Consider the following 25,506-nt stretch of genomic DNA (forward strand, 5'->3'; position numbering starts at 1 on the left):
AGCTTCATACCAGTCTGAGTCGAGGCCTTCCAGGACCTGTTTTATCATATGACACATCAATGCTTGCTTGAGTGGCCTATGGAACCTTTCCACCATTGCATTGCACTGTGGCGTATATGCAGCGGTCCTTGCAATTTAAATGCCAAGCATTCGGGAAAGAGCCTGAAAAAGACCAGATTCAAATTGTCCACCCCTGTCGCATGTTACCCTCTGAGGTGTACCAAATCGTGCAATCCACCCATGTACCAACGCTCTGGCGACACTTTCAGCCGTCATGTCGGATAGTGGCACTACCTCGGGCCATCTCGTGAATCTATCTACCATCGTTAGACAGTAACGGAAACCATGACACGGAGGAAGTGGTCCTATCAAGTCTATATGAACATGTGAAAAACGTTCATCGGGGACTAAAAATTTTGTCAAAGGCGACTTTGTATGCTTATGCACCTTGGTTTTCTGACATAGCACACATGCTCTACACCAAACAGTTATGTCCTTGTTTTGATTAGGCCAAAAATAACGGCTATTGATAAATTGCTTAGTGGCCTTGATGCCAGCATGAGATAAGCCATGCACCTGTTCGAACACTTTTTTTCTTAAGGTTTGAGGGACATTAAATCTATTTTCCCCAGTAGAACTATCACAATAGAGGTGAATATCGGATGCAGGCATCCTCAGTTTCGTTAATTCTACACTACAATCAATATTACCATCCAGGATATTTTTCATTTCCTCATCTTCAGATTGCATTTTGCTCCATAACTGCATGTCTGCTAATGAGGAAAATTGGATTTCACAAATGCGGGATAAACTATCCGCTACAATATTACTTTTACCTGGTAAATACTGAATATCTGTGGTAAACTGCGAAATGAAGTCAAGCTGCCTAAGCCTACGAGGTGAGCATTTATCCTGTTTTTGCTGAAATGCAAATATGAGGGGTTTATGGTCCACAAATAAAGTGAAGGGCCTAGCCTCTAACAAATACCTAAAATACTGAATTGCCGAATATGCAGCAAGCAATTCCCTATCATAAGCTGAATAATTGCATTGTGCAGGTGACAGCTTTTTGGAAAAATATCCAAGAGGTTTTGGGCCATCAGGTGTTACTTCATGTAATACAGCACCCATCGCAAAACCACTGCAATCAGTGACCAAAGCCATTTTAGCATTTGCTGAAGGATGGTACAATAAAGTTGCTTCAGCCATGGCATTTTTTGCTTTTTCGAAAGCTGTGTCTAAGTCCGAATTCCATTCGATTTTCCGCTTGTCATTCTTTTTTGCCCCAACCAGTAACTTATTTAAGGGTGCAAGAATGACCGCACTGTCTGGAATGAAACGGTGATAGAAATTTATCATCCCCAAAAATCGTCTCAGTTGGCTAATATCACTAGGTTTGGGAAAATTCAAGATTGCATCAACTTTTTCTTTAGTAGGACAACAACCATTTTGATTGATTGTGTGACCTAAAAATTCAATTTTCTCTTTGCCAAATTCACATTTGGATTCGTTAATGACAATACCATATTCCAAAAAACTTTTAAAAATTTCTTCCAAATGCTGCCTATGCTGCTCCGGATTCTCACTAGCAACCAAAATATCGTCAATGTATGAAAAAACATAGTCCAAACCACGCATAACCTCATTGATAAATCTTTGGAAAGTTTGTGCTGCTGAACAGAGGCCAAAATTTAGAAATGGAAATTCAAATAACCCAAATGGTGTTATGATGGCAGTCTTGGGTATATCAGGTGGATTAACTGGAATTTGGTGGTAGGCGCGAACCAAATCAATTTTAGAAAATATGCACTTTCCATTGAGCATATGCGAGAAATCGTGAATGTGTGGTACAGGGTACTTATCTGGTACAGTAATGCGGTTCAGAGCTCTGTAGTCACCCGTGGGTCGCCAGTCAGACGAACCCTTGGGAACCATGTGTAAAGGGCTGGCCCAATTACTTTTTGAAGGCCTGCAAATACCCTTATCTAGCATATAATCGAATTCTCGCTTGGCTATATTCAACTGCGCAGGATTTAATCTGCGTGCTTTGGCTGAAACAGGAGGGCCTACGGTAGGTATAAAATGTAACGTGTTATGCTTTACAGTATTTTGAGGTGCAGTATTTAACTGCGTGATCTCTTTATACTTGAGCAAAAGATCGGCATACCCAGATTTTTCCGAAACTGTTTTTACTGCCTGAATGTCACATAAACCAGCACGACCATGAGACACAAGATTTGTCAAGGGGTCAATTAAGTTTCGTTTTTTAATGTCAACAAGCAAACCAAAATGCTGTAAAAAATCAGCTCCTATAATGGGTTTGCTGACATCAGCAACGATAAATGGCCACTGCAATGTACGGCGTAATCCTAAATCTAAAGTGAGCAATTTTACACCATATGTTTTTATACATGTCCCATTCGCAGCATAGAGATTAAATGTGCTAACAGCAGTTTCTTTACTCATAAAAGATCTGGGATAACATGAAACATCGCTACCTGTATCTACCAAATATTCAGACTTATTTAAGCGATCTTTTACGTACAGCCTGCGACTTAAAACCAAATTCCCAGAAGCCGCAGCTACTTCTGATGGCTTGACTCGTTTTTTGACCCATAGGAACAGGGCGAAACGCACTTAGTTGCCTTTTCTCCAAATCGAAAATGGTACCAACAAAGCCAATTTTCTTTTTTTACTGCATTACGATTTCTAGAATTAGAGCGATATCGACCTCGATGATTATTAGATCGACGGTGACTCAACTCAGTCAAATTCTCTACTTGTTTTGGTAATTCATTTACCTGATGTTTGAGATCAACTAGTGTTGCGCTTTTATCACTTTTACGAGCAGTCAAATGAGAGGCATTTACGGAAGCAACAGAGACAGCAGTGCATTCGCAAATTTTATCTGCCATCTGTGCCAATTTGTCCAAATTTTCGGAACTAATGGCCAGAACGGTTTGCACTGTGATCGGCAATCTACGCAACCATAAATTTTTCAAAAAATTATCATCAACGTGACCTTCGCTGAGATCTCTCATTTGCCTTAACAACATTGAGGGTGAGCGATCCCCTAACTCAACATCCTCAAGTAATGTTTGAATTTTTTTCGTGTGAGAAATTTCAAATTCTGAAAGCAAACGGGCTTTTAGCTGAGAATAAGGCCGATCTGACGGGGGGTCGCAAACTACGTCAGTAACATGTGACAGTGTTTCAGGGTCTAACGAAGCAACTAATGTGTCAAATTTTGTCTGCTCAACAGTAATACCAGACACCCTGAAACTGGACTCTAATTGAACAAAAAATAGTTTCGCATTGTTTGGCCAAAAATTTGGTACTTTGACAGACACACGACCACATTGTGATTCAACTTTCTCATCTCCTGAATTTCCAGGTTTCGGATCCGGCATCATGAGCGTGTAAACTTCAATACCAATGCGAACGGAATTGCACTTTTAACACCCCAGAGGACACACGAGAAAGTGAACATACGAATCCGGCCTACCTTTATTCAGCCACGTGCCAATTAATGTTCTTGCGTCATTCCACACCGGGTCACCACATTTGGGATGTCGACCTAGTTGATTTGATAACGCTCATCTGACTCCACTCTAATTAAAAGACGACTTGTCACAATCACCAAATTAATTTATTTACAAAAAATGCACACACACGAAAAAACATCAACATGTCATTTACACTCACTCGCAACTAACTGAATATTTTTTTCTTCTTTCCGTCGCTTGGCGCGCGTAACCTGCGTAGTCACTTTTTTACGCCAAGCGTTGGCGAAACTCCGCCACAACACCATAACTTGGAATCAAAGTTTGCCCTGACTTTTTATCAATCCTAGCAATTTGGCTAATCAGATGGAAAAAGTTGTAGCCAAATGAGAGAGAACCTTAGCTAAATTAACACGTCATATAAAATGCTGAGTCCCGGGACCTAGGTGATTGGCAAAATCTGGGTTCTTTTTAAGTGAAAGTGGGATCCTCTCAAAAAAAAAAAAGTTGTTTCCCCCCCCCCCATCATTTACGGGCACCCCTATGAATCAAACAAATAATTGATTTCTGAAAACAAGTTTAATCCAAAGATTTAGGGGAAGTGCACAAAATCCCTCCCCTGCTGTAAATTCGCCCCCCTCTCTAATTTACATGTACAGAGCTGCTATCTTGCCAAAGTGCCAGGAAACTCTTCAGACCCATTCAGCTGACTACTTGCAGTGATGCAGTTTTGCTTTATTCTCTTCATTCACGCTTTAATTTTTCAAAAATAGTTTTTGTTATAACTTGTTACAGTGCGAAATCAACTTTGAACAGTTATATTTATGCCTTACTTAAAGTTTTTTTCATCAATTAGTGATTGTGATATTTATAGATCGTTAATTGAATATTTTTCAAAAATAGTTTTTGTTATAACTTGTTACAGTGCGAAATCAACTTTGAACAGTTATATTTATGCCTTACTTAAAGTTTTTTTCATCAATTAGTGATTGTGATATTTATAGATCGTTAATTGAATATTTCATTGCATATTCATCGTAGTCGTTTAGTCAGGAACAGTCAAAATTTTTGCTATACCCGAATTCCTAAGCTCGTTAAATGATAACTCAGAGGGGAACTCTTTTTCTCCTGACTACTTAGATTCATTTTGATTGATGTATGATCACTTGTTGACATTTTTATACAGTGTTTAACAATTCTGTCTTATTCATGAAGAAAAACTAATTATTTATATACAGTATATATTAACTAATTATTATACATAATATAACTAATAAATATAAGCAACTAAAATAAATGTGTACATAATAACTGGAGGGGGAAAGGAATTAGGATACCTTTGATGAAAACAAAAAATTTGCATTGTTTTGATAATTTTTTTGTTCGGAAAAATTAATTCCATACAATCACACTTGCAGCACGATTAGGTATGGAGTTGAGTTACTTAAATCAGTTTTCAAATTGTTTTTAACTGTAAATAAATTTTCAGAATTAACAATTTTACTCGAGGGGACGATATTTGGGCACTTCCCCTTACTAACAAAAAAAGTTTAATTTAGTAGTATAAACTAGGTTTAGTTTTCTTTACATTCATTGTGTGCTAAATATTCTATTGGTACAGAAAAGAGTTGCAAAGAAATCCATCGACACTGAGGAATTAACATGTGTAATTAATTTAAAACAATTATAATTAAGTTAAGCACATTATATACAGTATTTACTAATAAATCAGTCCATAATTTCTCTGATTGATTTTTCATTTCAGAAAACCTGAGCTTCAATGATAAATTTAAAGCAAATGATTCTGATGATCATCTGATTCATATAAATCCTTTTTGAGCAATGCCCATCTGGAATAATTTCCCCCCCCCCGATGGTCCACAACTGTGGTCTACCACCATTTAACTCCAACATATTTCACACCTTAATATGGGAGCTATGTCAGATTTGTATTGACCCTGCAATTCCTAAAAAATAATATATTTTGCGCACTTCCATCTCCGATTTTGCGACCCTCTAGAGTGGACAAACATCTCCCCTTTCTTTCCAATCAACAATTTTTTTTTCGCTCTTTCATCTTGGATTTGGTGCTGCTTCTGGAGTGACACCCCGTGTGAGTCACGTATCCCAAGAGCCGCTTCTGCGTAGTGGCAACAGAATTTTTTTTCCCAAAGGATAAGTCAATTGAAAGTTGGAAAACTTCGAAGAAAATCGAATTTAGTCTACCACCACTGCGCATTATCGGCCTAGCGGGTCAGAAACCCGGATTTTCGTGACGTGAAACTCACGACCACATAGCGGATTGATGACTGGATATTTATGATAGTTTTTTCAGATTTCGTTTTTTTTCCTCCAACGATCTCGGAAAATTGTATTACGATTCGAACGGGCAATTCTTCAAAAAATCGCATTTGCAATCTTGTGAAAACGAAGCTAATTTAAGTATAGTAAGTACACTATCTCTGACGTGGGTGGGTAGCCGTGAACGTATCGTAATTTCCGATATAATAACCCACAGGAGGAAAACCCTCAGAAATTGGAAAATTCAGTATAATAGCCGCTCTCTCATTCCGGGCCTACTTGATATTTCGTCAGCCTCATTTGTTTTTAAGGTCACGACACCTTCTCGCGATCATGATAGATGGTGAGAAGGAGGAAAAATAAAATAAGTTGGTTTTTCCTTTAAACTCGGAAAGTACGCATCCCACAGGAAGCGTGAACAAAATTCTTATGCATCCTTTTCCAAAATCCTCAGCGGCATCTCTGCTGAGGGAATGATTATCATCGAGTAAAGGGTTAAACAATAGGTTGTTTTTTGTATGTAGGCTCTTGGGTGTGCGCTCAACTTTTTTTTTTTTTTTCAAACCGAGCACAACTCAGGTCTATTGCCATAGGCAATTTACTACCTAGTGAGTTGTGCTGGAAGTGTAAGTGCGTGTACCTAACAGTCTGAGTGCGTATCTAGTGTTGTGTATGATTTTTCAGTGCTGCCATCTATATCTCAGAAGTGAAGTGAGTGATGTGTAGTGACTGAATATTTGTACTGTTTGTAGGACTGTTGCTCTCTGTGGCGAGACTTTTTAATGGGGAGATCGGCTTGCATTTGCGCACCACAGAAAACCAACTTCAGCCGACCACCACTGTGGTGACAGTGGGGCTCGAACCCGGGTCCCCGCGATGCGAGTCAGTCACTATGACCACTCGACCACCACAGCGGCTGTGCGCTCAACTAGTAACGCTTCTAAATGAGGTTGATCGTCCCTATCAACCCCCCACCCTCCTCTAGAACCGTACCGAAAGTAGCTGAACATTGTTCGCGATTGGCCAACAAAAATTTCACTTCCGAATTGTTGCACATGCATCAAATGGCCGATTTGATCATCAAGAGCCCGAATGGACACTCGCGATTTGGCGAATTCGATATTTGATTTATTCGCCAAATGAAATATTTTGTCGCGATTTGGTGCAATGGTGATCGGCAGCGCGAACCCTGCTTTGAATTATCCCTTACTAAAAAATGATACTGGTGTTATCTTGTTGAAGCAGTTGATTGATGATGTATTAGCTTACGAGCGAATTGGCTAGAAATTTGGGTGTTCTCTATTTGACGAATCAGCAATAACTATAGTAAACTTGTGTTCTAACCTAACTGCACATTATAAAAACAGAAGAAAAAAATGAAAATAAAAGCATAAGACAGTATAAAAGATAAGATGATAATTGTAGTTACAAAGTTATGTTTCTTTTCATCCTCACCCTACCTGTTCTCTTTCACTCTTAAGAAAGATACATCATATGTGAGGAAAAAAAACCACTATCAGGGTGTACAGAAAACCAAAAGGGAATTGTAAGGTTGCAACAAAGCTTTGGGATGATCAGTAGAGAGGAAAGAAAACAGAATAAACTTGTTTGAATTCGTTCCACTGACATTTGGGCGCATTATTATGTCCTGTGGTCGTAAAGTGTTTAACTCATGGTCCATCCTATCCATCTTATTGAAAATTTTAAACACTTTGAACATATCCCTCCAACACCTGCATTCCCCCAATGTAAACATATTAAAGAAATCAAGGCTGTCTTCATAGTTCAGGCCTAACAGTGCAGGACAAACTGAGCATTGGAAAAGCAGAAGAATGACTTTAGGATAACGCGGAGAGACCTTTTAAGAATTAAACCGAGCATTATATTCACTTTTTTTACCACTGCTGAACAATGTTCAGAAAACCTAAGCCACTCATCAATGATAATTCCCAAATCAGTGATCCTAGTTGTATACCACTCAACTTGTAAGGGAAATGGGAGTCGTTCAAATCAAAATGAGTAACCATGCACTTATCAACATTAACTTCTTGAACTGCAATGACGAGTCCAGCTCACCATGAAATTAATCGGTGCTGCCTGAAAATAAATTGCAGTTGAAGGAGTTAAAGGTCATTCTGAAACTTAACTACCAGCAGCAAAAGAAATTTTTATGACTGAATTAATTATATTTTCGAACTCTCATAAATAAAATCTTGTAAATTTGTGCCATATGGATGAATTTTATTAATATACTTTTTATTTCTGACTGTCCTCAATTGGATGAGTGGACAAAGTTTGGTGAGTGCAGATCTTTTCTCTCTGGAAGAGTCTGGCAGATAACTCATCTTTCTCAAAGAGTTGAGATTCGAGTGATGCACAGCATTCTCTGTCTCTCTATAAAAATTTTTGTAGTATGCTAAAAAATATTTCTCGCAAATGGTGTAATTGGGATCATTTTCTGAAGTTACAATTTGATTGAATTTTCAATGGGTTTAAAAAAAATTGTCATTTTAGTTGAAACAGTTTTATGTGTTGTGTTCCAACAATTCTCATAAAATTTCATCATTCCCTTTGTTTTGCATTGCCAAAAGAGATTCATTAGTGAACTCTGATAAGTATAATTTGAGGTTTTTATCCATGTTTGTCTCATCTGTATTTGCAAATCTTGCAGGTTTAATCCTTTTAACTGTTATGTAAATTTCCAAAGTAATTTGCAGGATTGAAACCAAACTCCAAGACTTTGTCAAGAAACTCCAATATTTGATTCATATTAGGCCTTCATATTATTTCTAACAGAAGGTTTCTAGGTTTCATGGGCATACTGTGTATAAACTTCAGCCGAAATTATGATGTTTTTTTGGCTGTGAAATAAAAACACCCCCTTCAAGGAAAAAAATTATGACCTCTTTGAAAATGTCTCAATCCCAGCAAGGTTACTTTACAGTCAAAAATTGTCATACCAATGCACTCTGCACAATGGTATCAGCCATAAAGAGCTGTTCTGTAGTTCTTCCATAGGATTTCCTACATAATATTATGCGAAGACATTTGAGAGGTTAAGAAATCATAGGGAATACACATATTATCATTTTATAATGCATATATACATACAAAAGTTTTATACTTCATAGTGGGATAAAAAAGTTCAAAGTGTCAATGTTTTATTTTTTTCAAACGTAAACATTATGTAATTCTCAATTCACTTTAAACTGTAGGGAGTTATTTTTACCTCCATCTAATTTTGCCCTCTCTTTGTTAAGGTATTGTGTGAAAATGTAGCTTAACCCTTTAAGCTTTTGGCAACAAATTTGGGTGATGTATAGTTGAATTATCAGCCATATATCAGATCTAAGAAACTGATCTCTGTTAACATTTAGAGCATAAAGGGGGAAAAGATGAATAGGTTTTTTTTTTCTTCGGGAAACAATCTCTTCTCATGTTTTTGTATGCACGAAAATGACAGATTTTGATGAAATGTACATTTCCTAACATACACTTCATTAAAAATTTTCACAAATAATGTTTGTTTTGATTAATTAAAAATTTATCTTCTATTTTTCTGACTTCTTTTTTAGTCATGGGTGGATTGATTGTTGGAGTGTGCCTATTGTTGCATTGAGCATTGGATATAACTACCATCCAATACCACCATCAAATCGCAGTGTTCTGGACCTAGACATTACAACACCAGAAAAAGAAGAACTTCTCCTTTCACCCATTCGTCCAAATAAGTCGCAAATCTTGAAGAAGAAACTTGAGCATTGTACTGCAGCATTTGAACCAACATCTTTATCACCTGATACAGTCCATCTAGAATTGGAGGTTGGACCATCTGTCTTGCGCCTTTATGGGTCTTTGCTGCGAAATTTAGTACACCTGAAGGTAAAAAAGTGAATTATTTATAAATTTGTTCAAGATAAGTGTTGCATGACACTCATAAAATATGTGCTGCTATCTCTCTTTGCTAAATTGGAAGTGAAAGTGGCAGATGCTTGAATGTGTGATTTCTTCAAATGAATGAATTCATTTTGAATGTAATTTCTTCAAATAATTAAGTTTAGTACAAAACAAATTTCCCACAGGAAAATTATTTTGGGGAAAATCAGAAGTTTGCTGAATTTGACTCACCTATAATTACACAAGAGAAAGCTGCAGAAATTGCAAGTACTAAAGATCCAGAAATGAAAGACTTTGATCCCAGATATTACCGACCATTAGATGTGACAGTTTCTGTCACTTTACATGATATTCAGGGACATGTTGTAAAAGTGAGTGTGTTGATATTTTATTACAAATAAGGTTGATCATTGATCAAACCTCATATTTAAAACTTTACAATTTTTTTTGTAAAGTTGTTGAACAATTGAATGTTTGTACAATTGATAGTATGAATTAATATCAGAAGAATTTCAAAGATCTGATTAATCAATTACTTTTGCTATCTTTCCTTGCTGAAGACTTCAATGCTCACTATTCATTATGGGTTCTAGTAGCAACACCTCACATAGTGATATGATTAGACAGCTATTAAACAGTTCATATTTTTCCCTCATAATTCATAGTAGTTTTACTTATCCCAGCAATATTTTTATAATAATAATTAATCCATTTGTTACCATCATTATTAATTAGCTGGTGAATTGGAGCAATCTTTTTTTTCTAGTGGTAAAGTTCCTAGATTAATGGTATAGTATTCCTGAGGTTTCTCTTTGATGTAAGCTTGCATCTGCCTAATAGGTCAATTTCCTGTCTTATGAAAAAATAAAAAAAAATAGTCTCATAATATGACATCAACCATTTTGTTTTAACTTTGTGTCCTTTTGCATTGAAACGGCAACCAGTGACATCATACAAAACATCTTAAAGTTACAAAGGTTTCTAATTGTGATTAACATAACAGATTTAGCCCTGCATCCAAAGCATTGAGAAAAGTATGGAGTAGGTTCTGGCAATAGCGTAACAATGTCGAAATATGTGGGCCTTTTAATAGCAAATTATATCTCAGAAAACTAGGTTATCAATGTATTGTATCTTATCCTTCCCTCCCCCACAGAAATTGTGGAATCATAGTTACAACTATGGTCACACAACTAAGACATCTTGAAGGGGCCATATAAAAACTTCAAATCCAATCAAATGATGTATCTGAAATGTATATTTTTACAAGAAATTTTATTGAATGATGTTAAAAGATTTTTTCTTTTGGAATCAACTCGTGAAATATAAATACACATTTTTTTATATTTTTACATTATTTGACTAAATATATTGCTTATTTTATTAATTTTTTTTAGTGTTGTACTGAGCAAGATCCTCCATGTCCATCTCTATATTTAGATAGATTTGCTTTTGAAATGCAAAAATCTTACCAGGAAACCAAGTTACAACTTCTCTTGTCTCCACTTGTTCTCAGTTCCCTAGATAGTGTTGATCGTGCTGAAAGTAATTCACATTTAAAGGATGGTCACTTGGTCATGTCTACTTTTCAGGTAAATTTTTTTGTATGTATTATATATCATTCATAATTCATACTTAGATCTTGAAAGTATCAAAAAGTAAATCACTGGAATATGGATTTCATAAAAATTTATAGCACCAATGCATTGTTTTGTTTTTTTGTGTGTATGTGTGTGTGTTAATGGGAAAGGATACAAATATTCTTATTTTAAAAATGAAAGTTTAAAAAAAAAAACGCTGTGCTAAACAATACAAGCAAAAATTAAGTGAATTGTGGGGAAAGGTTAGCCAGAAGATAAATAGTTGGCACACTCATCTTCAGTTTTACAGGTTTGAGTTCAAATCCTGGGAGTGATATTAAAAAATAGTTTTTTGCACAGAATTAGCTTTAAACCAGAATTACTTGTCTGAGTAGCTCTCATGAGCACAAGTGACAGATTGGACAAAAATGACCAAAAGAATGAATTATTGGAAAATTTTGATGATTGCAATCACAATATTTGATATTTATTAAAAATTCTGGTTAGTATTTCAAACTGTGGGACACTTGTAAACAAGTATCATATATACTCGTGTATAAGCCGAGTTTTTTTTGTGGAAAAATTTGTTCCTCAAGTGGGGGGGGGGGGTCAGCTTATACTTGGGTCAGTTTTTGATGAGAAAATATCGACCCCACAATCAGTAGTCATTTTTGTAGCAGTGTTTGAGAAACCGGCATTATTGGTATGGGATATATTCGAACCCCACAGACCTGATAATGTCAAAGCCAAGGCAAAGAAATCGAAAACATCATTGACTTTGATACCAGGGTGGGCTAATGTCGATTGTAAAGCCTTTAGATGTGAGCATCAACAAGTCTCTCAAAGACTATTTGAGGAATTTGTGGATCGAATGGATGAGTTCCGATGATAAAGAAACTACAAAAAGTGGTGCTTTGAAGAAACCTGACATTGGCTTTGTGTGCCAATGGGTACATGAGGCGGCGTGGAATTCTGTTTCCACTGAAATTATCATCTGATCCTTTAAAAAGTGTTGCATCAGCAATGCGATGGACGGAACTGAACCATGCTCTTTGAAAGTGACAATGGTGATGACAGCCCAGATGAAGATAAAAACGGAGATGCCGCACCCCCCTATGATGATCCAATGGATTACCATGAGCTTGGAGACTTTAAAGAAACAGATTAAAAAGATTGAATCATTTTGTATTGTAAATTTCTGTAAGCTATTAATTATCAATAGAATGTGAAGTTGATAAATATGAGAGGAGGGGTTATAAAGAAAATTATTATTCAGAAATATTATACTTTCATTAATGTGTCATTCTTGTATTGCAAGGTTCGGGGACATGCCATGTTTTCAAATATTGATCGCCCATTAGACAGTGAAACTTTGGAGTATGCATGGTTGGTGGAAATATTGATTGGCGATATTACAGGGAGATTGACTATACCACAAGTAAAAATTGAATTTTTGTTTATAAATGATGTTTTGAAATGTTTCACATGCAGATAATTGAGTGTACTAATTAATTATAATTTTCTATGTACTACATTCATTATCAGTGATTGCACTAGTGAACAATTAGGCAACCATTGATTATGAAGGGAATCTAAAATGGTTTTATTACTTAAAATTTTAAAATAGCATAGATGGAGAGAACAATGAATCTGAGAATAATACATCTTTGTACATCTGATGCAAAATGTTTTCGACAACATGTTTTTTAATACCTTTTGCAGTCTTTTTATTGGTGTTCCCAAAAATGTATGAGTACATCGTGGGTTTGATAGCACATACTTCTTTAATTGGTACTGATTTTGTTTCATCTTTAAAACATCCTAGTTTTCCTATATTAGTCTTGCTATACAATTGATAGGATAGTTATGAAATTTTTAAATGTTAATTAGAAGTAATTTATTGTTAATTTTTTTTTTACAGATTTACCATGTCATATCAGGATTAGAACTGTTTGCTTTCCAAGTGCAGCAAGCTGATTGTGATTTGCAGCCTCCAAATGCATTCCGTCAATGTCAACATGATGTTCCTCAATCTTATTGTCCTAATACAAGTGAAACTCAACCATGCCCATGTCCTGATGCCATTAAATATAGAATGACACGCTTATCCATTGATGCAATAGATGTATGTCTGGTAGAAAATGGAAATGCAATGGAAATCAAGGTATTTCTTTAGTATCAAACCATCAGGTATATTCTTATGTGCAAAATATATATATTGCAGGCATTGTTTTGATTTCAATGTTGCATCACTGCCCTCTCGACATGAATGTGGTTGACAAATTATTCTTTGATTTTTAATTTACTTATTTAGTTGTATGAAACTTTTTTTAAACAGGTTTTTCTAACCTTTATCAGTTTGAATCTGTTGTCATTAACAAATTAGTTTGCTTATAGTTTTTTAAAAAAATCATTTTGGAGTAGTATTATTTGGAGTCAAGTTAAAAGCTAGAAATCATGTGATAATACTACAGTCGTAACTTCCTAACACCACAACCTAGGTGGTTAGTATGTATGCACAGTGAAATAAAATGGCTGCTGTGCGGTTGTATGGGCATTGTGCTGGACTGACATCGTTAGGATCCACGTTCAAAAAACCTCTTTCATAGTTTTGCTGAGTAAATAAATTATGCCCTACAAGTTTTAAGTATCATTCGCATGTGACCAAATGTTTTACTTCAGTTAGCTCTGTCTTTGTTTAGTATACACACAAACTTATATACAGTATCTATATATATATCATTGACAAAATTTAAAAATTGAGTGAAAGAAGATTGAGCAAAAATTGAAATGGGCAAGAACTGGAAGTACATATATATATTTTTTGTATGCATTCATGGGAGTATAGCGGGTATAGTGGGCTGGAGTTCATACTTTATGCTTTTAATCCTAACAACCCATCAGAGTTGTCTCAATTTTTTGCAACCAATGTATGGAGTTTCTCTTTAATAAAAATGTTTCCTTTACATATTTCAATTTTTTTTGTGTACTTCCAGTTTATACCTATTTCACATTTGTTGCTTAGTCCTGTTTTAACATGATTTTTCTTTTTTCCAATTTTTAATGATACTTTGTTTTAAATAAACAAGTAAGCAGTTTTTTTCTTAAATTCAAAAATCTGCATTTTTAAAATTTTTTTCTTGTCTATAAATTTTTTACAACTGTATATACTTCTTCCCCTCAGATTTGGCCATGGAGGCTTGCTATATGTAATCATCATGGCATTGAAGGCTTGCCAGGATTCAGCATGCTCATTCAAAATGTTATATTCAGACAGTTTGCAAAAATTAGTTCCAGCTTGATTTGTTCATCGGTATATAGTCTGGCCAGTCATAATCAAAGTCAGATGATAAATACTCAAAAAGAAGTATGGCTGGAAGTTGGAGGTTTCAGCTTCGGCCCTGTATACATTGATTCTGTAAGCATGCCCTTAAAGCATAGTAAGTCAGAGCAAGAAAAGTTTTTGAAATCACATGATGAAAAAAATAAGAACTTGTGGTTTTTATGGCCTGCTGAAATGATTCTTAATTCACCTGCTAATTCAAGAATGTGTGGTTGCACAGGGGGATGTGTTTTCTTTGGAAATAATAGTAATGGCACTGCTTTTTTTGCAAGTTGTGAAGCAAACTCAGAGATTGGTAGTGAGCTAGCCCGGTATTGGTTTCACCATGATGATTTCTTGGGATTTGGTGAAAGCATATTGCACAAGGGTGAATTCATTTTTGATGTTTCTGAAAGCACATATGCCCATATTTCAAAAATAAGTCCTACTCATTCAGAGAAATCGTTGATATATCCAGAAAGCACTTTTAAGCAAAGTGGTTCGAAAGCCATTGATATGCACTCAAAATGCAATTCTGATGGAGAGTCACATTCCTCAGTCAAAGAAAATAGTCTCTCAGTGGGAAATGTTCTGGAAGATGTCACTGTCTCTATGCCTGTTAGATCACCAAGAAATAGTGCTGATGCAATTTTACAGCCGTATGATGCTGTGTGCTCTCTTGGAAAAGGAATAAAAAGACAGTTCAGTAGTCCATCTCATGTTTCAATGTCTTTCAGCCAGTCCTTGCATTCCACTTGTCCAACTGTTTTGGCTCAGTCTGCTCCAGTTTCTGGACGCCTCGACAGGAAAATACCTGAAAAAGCAGAAGAATTGAAACTGGTGACAGACATTACAACTGTGCAGGTAAATGGATTGCCAGAAACTTCAGTTAGTCCAAGTCTTATACAAAGCCGCCATAATTCACGTGCATCCCTAAATGGCAACACTTGTACTGTTAAAGAGGGTTCAGGCTCTCGTCAATCTGTTGCAAGTTTTGGTTTTCGAACTTACTCACCACGATCTGTTCAAAGAGCTACATCCACAGAGTCAACTCATTCAACAGAATCATATTTCTCAGTTGATGAAGAGGGTGCTTCTTCAGCTGTTGCTACAGATACAGCTTCTGAAGAAACATCAGAAGATGGAAAGCATCACAGTCTTATAAAAAATGGTAGTAGCTCTATGGAAAGAAAGGTATCATCTGCTAGACGTTCTCTACATGATATACAAGAAACTCCATCTCAACAATCCAGTGAAAGTGATTTACATACAACTGTGCTCAAACGAGTTCCATCATGTGGAATTCACCATGATCCATCTGATTCAAACTCAGTGTCGAGTACTTCATTTTTGTCTGCAATGTCATCTCAAGAAGACATAGCTTTAGTTGATCTTCATAATCAAATGAATAAACCAGTAATTGAATCACCCCTGCTGATGTCATGCTACATGTCACACATGAAGCAACTCCAGTGTCATCAGTGGTTTCAACCGCCCCCATTACCGCATCTCATGCAACAACTTGGATACAATCAATGTGGACCTATTAAAGATTATTTGTTTCATCGCGCTACTACTCAGTGGAAACCCAAGTTTGTTGCTATTTCTGAAGGTTTTACATCCATTCACATGGTTGAAAAAAATGGTGAAACTGCATATAGATACAAATTTAATCGCAATCAAAAATCACCAAATACTGATGAATTTATACCAGGTTTATTGCAGCAAGAAGTGCCTGGAAAAAATGGTGAGTAAAATTTAATGAGTAAAAAAATAATTTTAATTTCATGTTAAAATATCCAGTACATTAATCAGCAGAATAATGGATATGGATACCTATACATTTATAATATTGGTTTTTCCACTCAAAATTTATATATAGATTCATACTACAGTAAAACCTGTGCAAGATGGACCTTTTATGAAACTGAAACCTGTCTTAAACAGAATTGACAAATAGTCTGAAGAAACTTGTTTGAATGTGAATGCATTTTAGATAGTTACGAGTATCCTGTATCTTAAGGATTCTGAGTCATTTTTGACATCTTATTGTCAGGAAACCCATTTCTAGAAAACTGGTAATGAGAGAGTTTTCTTATCTATTGAAACTGGTTTGGGAATGTATAGAAAGATAGGGAGTCGATTTATTGTTCAAAATTTAGTGAAAAAAAATCTCATTTCAGTATTTGGTTTAGTTAAAATTTCTTTGAACCCTTTTTCCTACATTTCTGTGGATTTGGCTTATAGAGTAGGGGAAAATGTTTGACCAGACAAGCATTAGCATTGATGTTTCTCTCAGATATCACCAAATGTCTCAATCATCAAACAACTGGAATTTCTTGGCACCCATAAAAACAAGTAAACAAAAAATTTGTGTCATCATGGCACAAGCTTGTTAATCCACAATGTATTGGTTTGTGAATGAGCCCTCGGCAATTTGCTAGTCTGCACTGTGAGAACTCAGTTTTAGGTACAAAGCAGAATTTGCAATAGAAGAAGAAAAGCTCATTTTAAATGTTACTCTGTTGGCAGAAACATTTGTAAACCTAACATTAGAAATACCAATTTTTTGAGAATAATTACAAAGAAGAAACAAATAGCTGCTGAGAAGAAATATACAAATGAAACAAGCTCATTTTTACATGATTTCATTTAAAAAAAGAGAGAGTATGTATATATTGTTAACTATACTGCATTCATATTAATTTTGTTAATAAAATTTAAAAGTTCAACATGTAGTTTATATTATATTCAAAACATTAAATTTTTTGAATATTTCATAAAAGTAATCAAATTGAGAAAGATATTTTAGAATAAAATGTATAGATTTAATTAAACTGCATAATCTATGCAATCTTATTTTATTGTTTTAAAATTTCATTAGAGTACAGTAAAACTTTGATTAACCATCACCGTCCAGACCAGTGCTGTGACAGATAACTGAATATATGGACTCTTACATATATATGGATATAACTGAAAACTCTTAATACATATGTACAATACAGTAACATGATTTCACTGCAGGCTTGGGATGAAAATTAAAATCATTTAAAAGTGAATACATACATATTGCATTGAATTTTTATAAGAGTAGTAATTTACAGAAATGTATTTCCACCTATGTTACTTTAAAATAATCCGTCATCTCCTTCTGTGTCTTAATTTAAAGATGTCTGTATTTGTTGATACTCATGTATTTTTTTATATGATGATGGATAACAGAAACTGATGGTTAATTTAAGTTTTACTGTGCAGGTTTTCTAACTTTATCGATTTTTTATATCTTGTGACATTCTCTTAATTACTGTAGTCTTTAATGAAAAAAATTGTTGAGATTTCCAATGCATTTTTAGGAAGAGGCTGACTGTTTTGTTATTTCCTGAGGAAGGCTTATTAATTCATAAAGTTCCTTTTTTTGTGTAACTTATAACTTTCTCAAATTTTACCCCTTATCTGTGTCACCGAAACTGAGTTCAGGCAACTCGAACATACAATATTTGTCAAAATTAGTTTTTCTTTTCCATGATATATACATTTTTCATATTATGTCAAAATGTAAGTATGTATTAGTTTTTAATTTAAAAATTTTGTTTTCAAAAATAACCATTTTCTTAACCTTTTTGTTGATGTTTTAAACAAAATTAAACAGAAAAAAATCCTTTTTTGGTGAATTATTCTGAAATTAATGCCACAGACAAGGGGTCAATTTTAAATTTCCATAACAACAAAAAAATAAGAGTTAATATGACATTCATTATATTCTTCCAGATAGTTGTGGTGAGCAGAAATCTTCATCTACAGCAAGTGGTTCAAAAATTGTGCTCGTTGTGAAATTCAAGGGGCATGTTCATATTATGTTTTCTCCTCTTTTAGTTGAGAGCTTAAGAAGGTAAGTTGGTTAGTCTAGAGTTAGTCTTAATAAACAAATATCATTGATCTTGATATTTACGTTGCTTTCAATTTATTTCAAAAGAAAACACAAGATTCAATAAAATATGCACTTTTAAAATATTGCAGAACTTTAAGATACAAAAACTGTTATTTTCTTTCTCAAGCTAGGAAAATACTTTTTTACTTTTGAATATTTCTGAAATTCTGTATTTATGTATAGCATAAGGAATCTGACAAATTGCATATTTATTTGTTATTCCTTTTATCTCAAGCTGAACATATAGTTTTCAAACATTTATGAAATCGAAGCAACTTTGAATAAGCTATAACAATTGATACTTTTAGGAACTAGACTCTATGTCAGACATTGAGATTATATTCGTAGTGTATAATTAAATATGAAATATTTGTATATGTTAATAAAACAAAAACAATCAAAAATTATATTTGAACGTGGTTAATTCAAAAATCAAGGGGATAGCGAAAAAGTTAAAATAATCATAATAAAAAATTTGAATTATCCACTTTTTATTCCAACTTTTTTTCATTAAAAAATCAACAATTCTTAACCCTTACATTACCACATTATGAAAGAATGAAATGATTGTCATATCAATTTTTTGGTAGGTCATTTTAGTTCTAATTAAAACCTAAAAACAAAGAAAAACTCAAAATATTATTTAGTACACAACACATTAACTCTTCCGAGGATGATGTCACTCTTCGCTATCCATACACAGACTTTTAACAGCTAGTTGATGCAAAGATGAATTTAGGAAAGAGTGAAAATTCAACTGCCCTTGTGGGGAATCAAAATTCAACTGCCATTGAGAGGACATGGGTTTGATTCCCTGAAAGGGCAGTTGAATTTTCTCTCTTTCCTAAATTCATCTTCACATCAGCCAGCTATTAAAACCTTCATATAAATTAACTCTTGCTGCTCATTCAAAGCCATGGCCATAATTTTTTTTTCTGACTTTCAGGGATTAATTAATTTTTATTAAAAAACTGTCCTTGTTTTTATTACAGTTAAAAAATATCTTTTTAATCCAAGATGATGCCCAATTTTTGATTAATATTATTATAAAACTCTTGAGGAAAAATTAAGATGGCAAGTTATATGCATATAAAATTAAGTTTCATTTGAATATTAGTATTTATCAGTCATTGAAAGATAATAATGAGTGGCTCATACAAAGCTGTAGAGTCAAAAAAGTTGAGATGTTTCCACAAAAACTTTTTCTGGCCATTTTTCAGGATCAGCTTATCCATCAGAAACTACTTCAATTTTTTCAATGTTTATTTGTAAATCAAATTAGATATCTGTAAAAAATATGTACTGTAGTATTTAATTGCACTGTCTCTAACTTATATTTTTCAAAGTTATGTTATTGTTATTTATTTTAAAATGAATTGTTTGAAGCTTTCAGTAGGGACCCCTATTTCAGTCTGTCCACTTTTATCGACAAACTTTTTTGGTCAGTGTCCACAAGAAAGTGGTTTTACTGTATGTTCACAGTACTCTTGGAAATTTAAATATCTTGCAGCATCCCAGCCGATCTCAAGGCTCTTTGGGGGCCAGAGCCAGGATTAGGGACACCCCCTCCAGCAAAAATGTTCTTCCAGGGATCATACGGGTTAGGGAAACCCTAGAATTGTCAGGGAAAAACTTTTTAGTATTAAAAACAGAAAATTGTTAATTTTTGCACTAAAACCTGGAAATTTCTGACAACAGACCTAGAAAATTATCACAATTATTGTCTGATTGAAAGCAAAAAATAATAAATAAAAAAAAAATTTCCCTTGAAAAAAGGTAAATCAAGAACATTAATTGCAATCTGATAACATTGTAAATATCGATAATCGTAAGTCGTGCAATGGAGCACAAAAACCATAGAAACTGCTAAGGAGAAATGATTTCGTAAGTCTGTGTGGAAGAGTATATTGCTGTGATCTTATTGTAACTGCATATGAAGTGTTTCTGAAAACTTATCATAATTGCGCATTGTAGGAAGTCAAAGTAGCAGAAACGTAATAAGTATCAGAACACAAAGTTGCGATAACTTCTTTAGATGACTTCAGTGAGCAACAACCCTGATAATGCACATGTGTATCTTATAATTTCCATGTGGGTATGTTTTATTTGAAAACGATGAGTGCTAAGAAAACTATTTTCAATATGGGGGGGGGGTTAAAAACTTAAATCTTCAGTAAGCTGATTGAATTGAAGCAGCAAAAATGATCCACATAAAGCGTCGTGTCAGCTTTGAAGCAAAACGTTCAATTTGAGCAACATATGGACAGACAAGCTATTCAGAGCCATGTCAAGCAAGTGAAATCAGAAGAGTTTTGTGAACAACCTCCCAAGATATTTTTCCAACCCCAACTTTTTGGTTCTAGCACTAGCGGGATTGAAATATTGGGGGAGTCTCAAACCTAATATATCTATAGATGTTTAAAAAAAGTATTATGGGGATGGGGACATATATTAGTAGGGTAGGGTCTTCTGACCCATGGACCCTATAAAAGTTTTCACCTACGGTAATTCATAGTATAAATACTGTGAGTCCTATTGAATCTATAAGACAATACATCGGGACTCAGCCAGAAATTTCTGTCAGAGGCGAAGGGCACTAAACTAGTGTTTCGGAAGGTACCAAACTGATAGTACAGCGAACTTGATCATATTATTCCATGTACGAGTACATCACTATTTTGGTAAACATGAGGGGAGAGACTACAGGTTCTTCTCTCTTGGCTACTTCATTTTTACATTTTTTAATATCGATTTTTATTGCATATTTTAATATTTATACATGCTGAGAAAATGCACTTGACGTTAATGACGAAAGAATAGTAAAAGTGATTTATGAGCTAATGTGTGTATGCGCACAAACCTTTTCAGTCTGTGGGAAAGATAAGCAGCGATAAAGTATGGCATATATCACACATTTATTACATTTTCTTTAACTGTGGTAGGTAATGACTCATCACAAGACTCCCCCTGGCCCCTCATATTACACCATGAAAGAAATTATCTTAGATATAATTGAAATTGAGAAGTATTCTATTAAGCTATTCAGAACTTATGAGAAAAAAATAATTTAAGAATTGGTGGGAGCCTTCAATAATTTGGGACTCCAGTTTGATTTGGGGCTCTGAGTCTCATTGGCTCATGACTAGAAACAAAATTGCATTTAGTTACCTGGGGCCAACATTTATTTTTGTGCTTTCCCTGTATATGATTTGCAATGAAAAAAGGTTGAATTTGGCACCTTTGGCATCAAATACACTTGCTTTTCCTTAATTATGGCTCCACTGCCGAGTGCCCTTTACGAGACCAATAAGTTTTTATATTTTCATAGTTGAAGCTCAGACAGACCCGTAGTCAGAAATTTTGTTCGGAGGGGGGGTCACCAAAGTGGTCAAACACAATAGGCCATCTTTTCCTCTTTTTTTGAGTCATTTTCTCACATTTCTGGGGGAGACCAGACCCTGAAGTCCCCCTGCTATGGCCTTGAGCTCAGATACTTTTTTTTATTCACTACCAAAATAAATCTCAATATGTTGTATACATCAAGCTTATATTACTGGAGGGAGTATGACATCAGAGGTCTTCACCTTGGCAGTGCTGAGAATGTTGTCCGCAACATCATTCGTCGGAAGATCATTTGACTCTGTTAAAACACACACAATCCCCTGTTGTTTTCGTATGGCATAAATTGGAGTTTAAAACAATAAATGTAAGAAATAATTTCAGCATCGATGAGACAATTTCAGCATTAATGAAAGCGCTAATTTCAGCATTAATGAAAGCGCTAATTTCAGCATTAATGAAAGCGCTAATTTCAGTATTAATGAAAGATAATTACAGAATTAATGAAAAACAGATAATTCCAAAATTAAGGAAAGATAATTCCAGAATTAAGGAAAGAGAGAATTCTAAGATTAATAAAAGGGATAATTGCAGAAATAAGGAAAGAGAGAATTCTAAGATTAATAAAAGGGATAATTCCAGAATTAAGGAAAGAGAGAATTCTAAGATTAATAAAAGGGATAATTCCAGCATTACCAAAAGATAATCACAGAATTAATGAAAGATCATTTCAGCATTGATGAAAATGATAATTCCAAAATTAATGAAAGTGATAATTCTAGCATTAATGAAAGATAATTCCGAAATTAATGAAAGATAATTCCGAAATTAATGAAAGATAATTCCGAAATTAATGAAAGATAATTCCGAAATTAATGAAAGATAATTCCGAAATTAATGAAAGATAATTCCGAAATTAATGAAAGAAAAATTCTAGTTTTAATGAAAGAGATAATTTCAGTTCCAAAATAAATGAAAGTGATAATTCCAGAATTAATGAAGAAAAATTCCAGAATTGATGAAAGATTTTTCAGCATTAACGAAAGAAATTATTCCAGTATTAATGAAATAAATAATTTAATCTTTTTTTTAATCTTTAGATGAGTTCTCCATCCTTTCTGTTAATCTTTAAAATGCAATATTTAGAGACTGAACTGTAATTTTAATGGGGAAATTGCCGATCACGAACAGTATTTTCACAGAGTCACATGATTTTTTTGCATTCTATGTCACTGCTGTCATGGCGGCTGAATGCTCTCTCCAGTAATATAAGCTTGATGGTTGTATATGTTTTCACTTCTATTACCCCTAAGTAATTGGCCACCTAGAGTATGTACCTGGTGTGATTACACCTGTCATACACCCCTAGGAGCAGTTCCTCTCATTATGTGCCTTTCGCATTTATACAACATTTGGCTTCAATTGTGATTCATTCATCAATTGTGATCACATCAAATTGTGATTTCATCATCATTTATATTCATCTTTAATCTCATAACACATTTAAATTTGTCATTAATGCAATGCATAACTTCGATTATTCAATTTTTCCAGTTTGAGTCAAAACCCTTAAGTCTTTAAAAAACAACACTATTTTTTATAGATCAAGTCCACGTAAGTTTTGTAGCTTATAAAAACACATCCCTGAAATAGTTTTTCATGTATATTGTTACCAAAAAAGAGTCATAGAATTTAGAGTGATTGAATGGTGGCTGACGGATACGGAAATAATTATTGAGCTACCTATGACTATTTTCGAGTGAAAATGTACTTCATGGTCTTTTTCTGACAAGCCTAAAAGAAACAGATTTGAATTGTTTGAAATGTCAACCATATGTCATTTTAGATGTTCTCTCAATATCCACGGATGTTATAGCGTTGAAAAGTTTATTGAAAGAATTTGGAAGGGTTCAGGTATGCTGATAGCAAAGAACTGAACTCAATGCATCATCTGCTTTTTGTTTAGATATAGAAATCAAACACAGTAAGGCAAACAAGAATAACATTATTTTGAATAATTTTTTTTTTCTTTCAAATCTTGAATAGCATAAGATTTAAGCAACAGTAATGTTATGTCAATTTTAGTACTGCCTTTTAAATAATTTGTTATATAATTTAATATTAATAGGCATCTTTTTCTCATCCACCTCACGACATTTTGCCTGTTGTGGCCTTGTATTTATTTTAAATGATTTATAATTTTGTGGATATTTTTTCTCAAGCATGGTTTTAAATTAAAACCATTTAATTTTTGTAACATTTTCTTTAACATTTAAACACGATAGCCCAGGTTAATAGGATACCCTCCTAAAGTACCAAAGGATGTGTACAGGTGTTGCGAGTTCAATACCCAGTTCATCTTTCTCAGAAACTTCCCTGAAACAGGGGTACAACAGAAGCGGTGACATGAGCACAGAAAAAGATTGCCACCACAGGGACTCCCACATCAAGAGAGGTTAGCATGCCAACCTCTCGGTGAGTATTAAAAAAGGCTGCTGTTTGGAATCAGCAATAAATTGTAGGTCCCGGTCTAATTAGCCCTCGTGTGCAGAAAATGGCAGTGGTGCAACAAAAATTATCCAATTTAGGTCTATGTGGGCGGGGTGTCATTTTGAAAAAATTTTCATTATATGGTTTTAGAATTTATTCAGCAGTTTGACCTGGCTTTCTGAGCGACACTAAAAATAACCTTGTTTATATAATGTGTCATGTAAACAAGAGGGTCTATTGTATTGATCTTGCTCTTCCCAATATTTTCAATAAATGTAGGCCTATGCCCATATGTACTAACTTCTATGCTATTTCATGATTAGATGAAAAGTTTGCAAGGACAAAAACTTTCTAGTATTATAAAAAATTATGTCTAATTTCAGCATTTTTAACCTAATGACTTTTAAGTTGTTTCATTATCATAAATCATTTTCAGCTTCATTGACTGTATCATTCCAACTGTATCCCAACTGCATCCTCTAGCTATTGTCAATCATCTTCATGTGCTCTGCTCTCAAGTGGTGCAATCTCAAAATCAACTAAAGAAAGAAAAAGTTCTTCAATTAAGTCAGTTACGTGCTCAAATAATTGAAAAATACAAGAGAAAGGACATCAATGATAATATGAAAAATCTGACAGGAAGTTCTGAAATGGTTGGAAGTAATTATGAAGAAATGCGTATGTGTAATATGAGAACTTTGATAAAAATAGCAAAAGTAGGTATTCCATCATATTAATTTACACAAATTTATAATATATATATGTGGCTCATGGCTAACAGCACAAACATTTTACTTATGAACCATTGATCATAGAGGCATACTTTCAATTCGAAAAACTATCCGATAAGTCATTCATATTGCAAGGAGTTCTATAGTTATTAAAATAAAGAAAACTTAACTTTTCATATGAACACCTTGTGCTCAAAAAGGTGTGGCCAATTAGAGAAAGTTGTTGCCCTGTCTGAGGCCAACAAAAAACATCCATGTTTCTAACGATACTAAAATGTATTTTGCCCCCATTTATCCTGTTTTCCCCCAACTTTTCTCCATTTTTTAATTCAAATATCTCAGCGAATAATGCACTTTGAAACGTGGATTTTTTTCAATTTGTTGGCCTCAGGAAAGACAATGCAACAGCTTA

General features: G+C 34.3%; 1 protein-coding gene across 1 annotated transcript in view; it reads left to right on the forward strand.

The window, feature by feature from the left end:
- tweek (transmembrane protein KIAA1109 homolog tweek) overlaps window positions 1–25,506 on the forward strand; it is a 236,838-nt gene that overhangs the window by 52,166 nt on the left and 159,166 nt on the right. The window contains exons 13-20 of the mRNA XM_089246286.1: window positions 9,380–9,686; window positions 9,887–10,072; window positions 11,099–11,293; window positions 12,600–12,719; window positions 13,203–13,445; window positions 14,466–16,350; window positions 18,375–18,495; window positions 24,800–25,079. Of these exons, the coding sequence (XP_089102412.1) occupies window positions 9,380–9,686; window positions 9,887–10,072; window positions 11,099–11,293; window positions 12,600–12,719; window positions 13,203–13,445; window positions 14,466–16,350; window positions 18,375–18,495; window positions 24,800–25,079 (3,337 nt within the window). The remainder of the gene's footprint in view (window positions 1–9,379; window positions 9,687–9,886; window positions 10,073–11,098; window positions 11,294–12,599; window positions 12,720–13,202; window positions 13,446–14,465; window positions 16,351–18,374; window positions 18,496–24,799; window positions 25,080–25,506) is intronic.

The sequence above is a fragment of the Pholcus phalangioides genome, unplaced genomic scaffold, assembly GCF_987345545.1.
Source record: "Pholcus phalangioides strain wild (caught in Gottingen) unplaced genomic scaffold, Ppha-v1.0 ptg000017l_1, whole genome shotgun sequence".
Taxonomy (NCBI): domain Eukaryota; kingdom Metazoa; phylum Arthropoda; class Arachnida; order Araneae; family Pholcidae; genus Pholcus; species Pholcus phalangioides.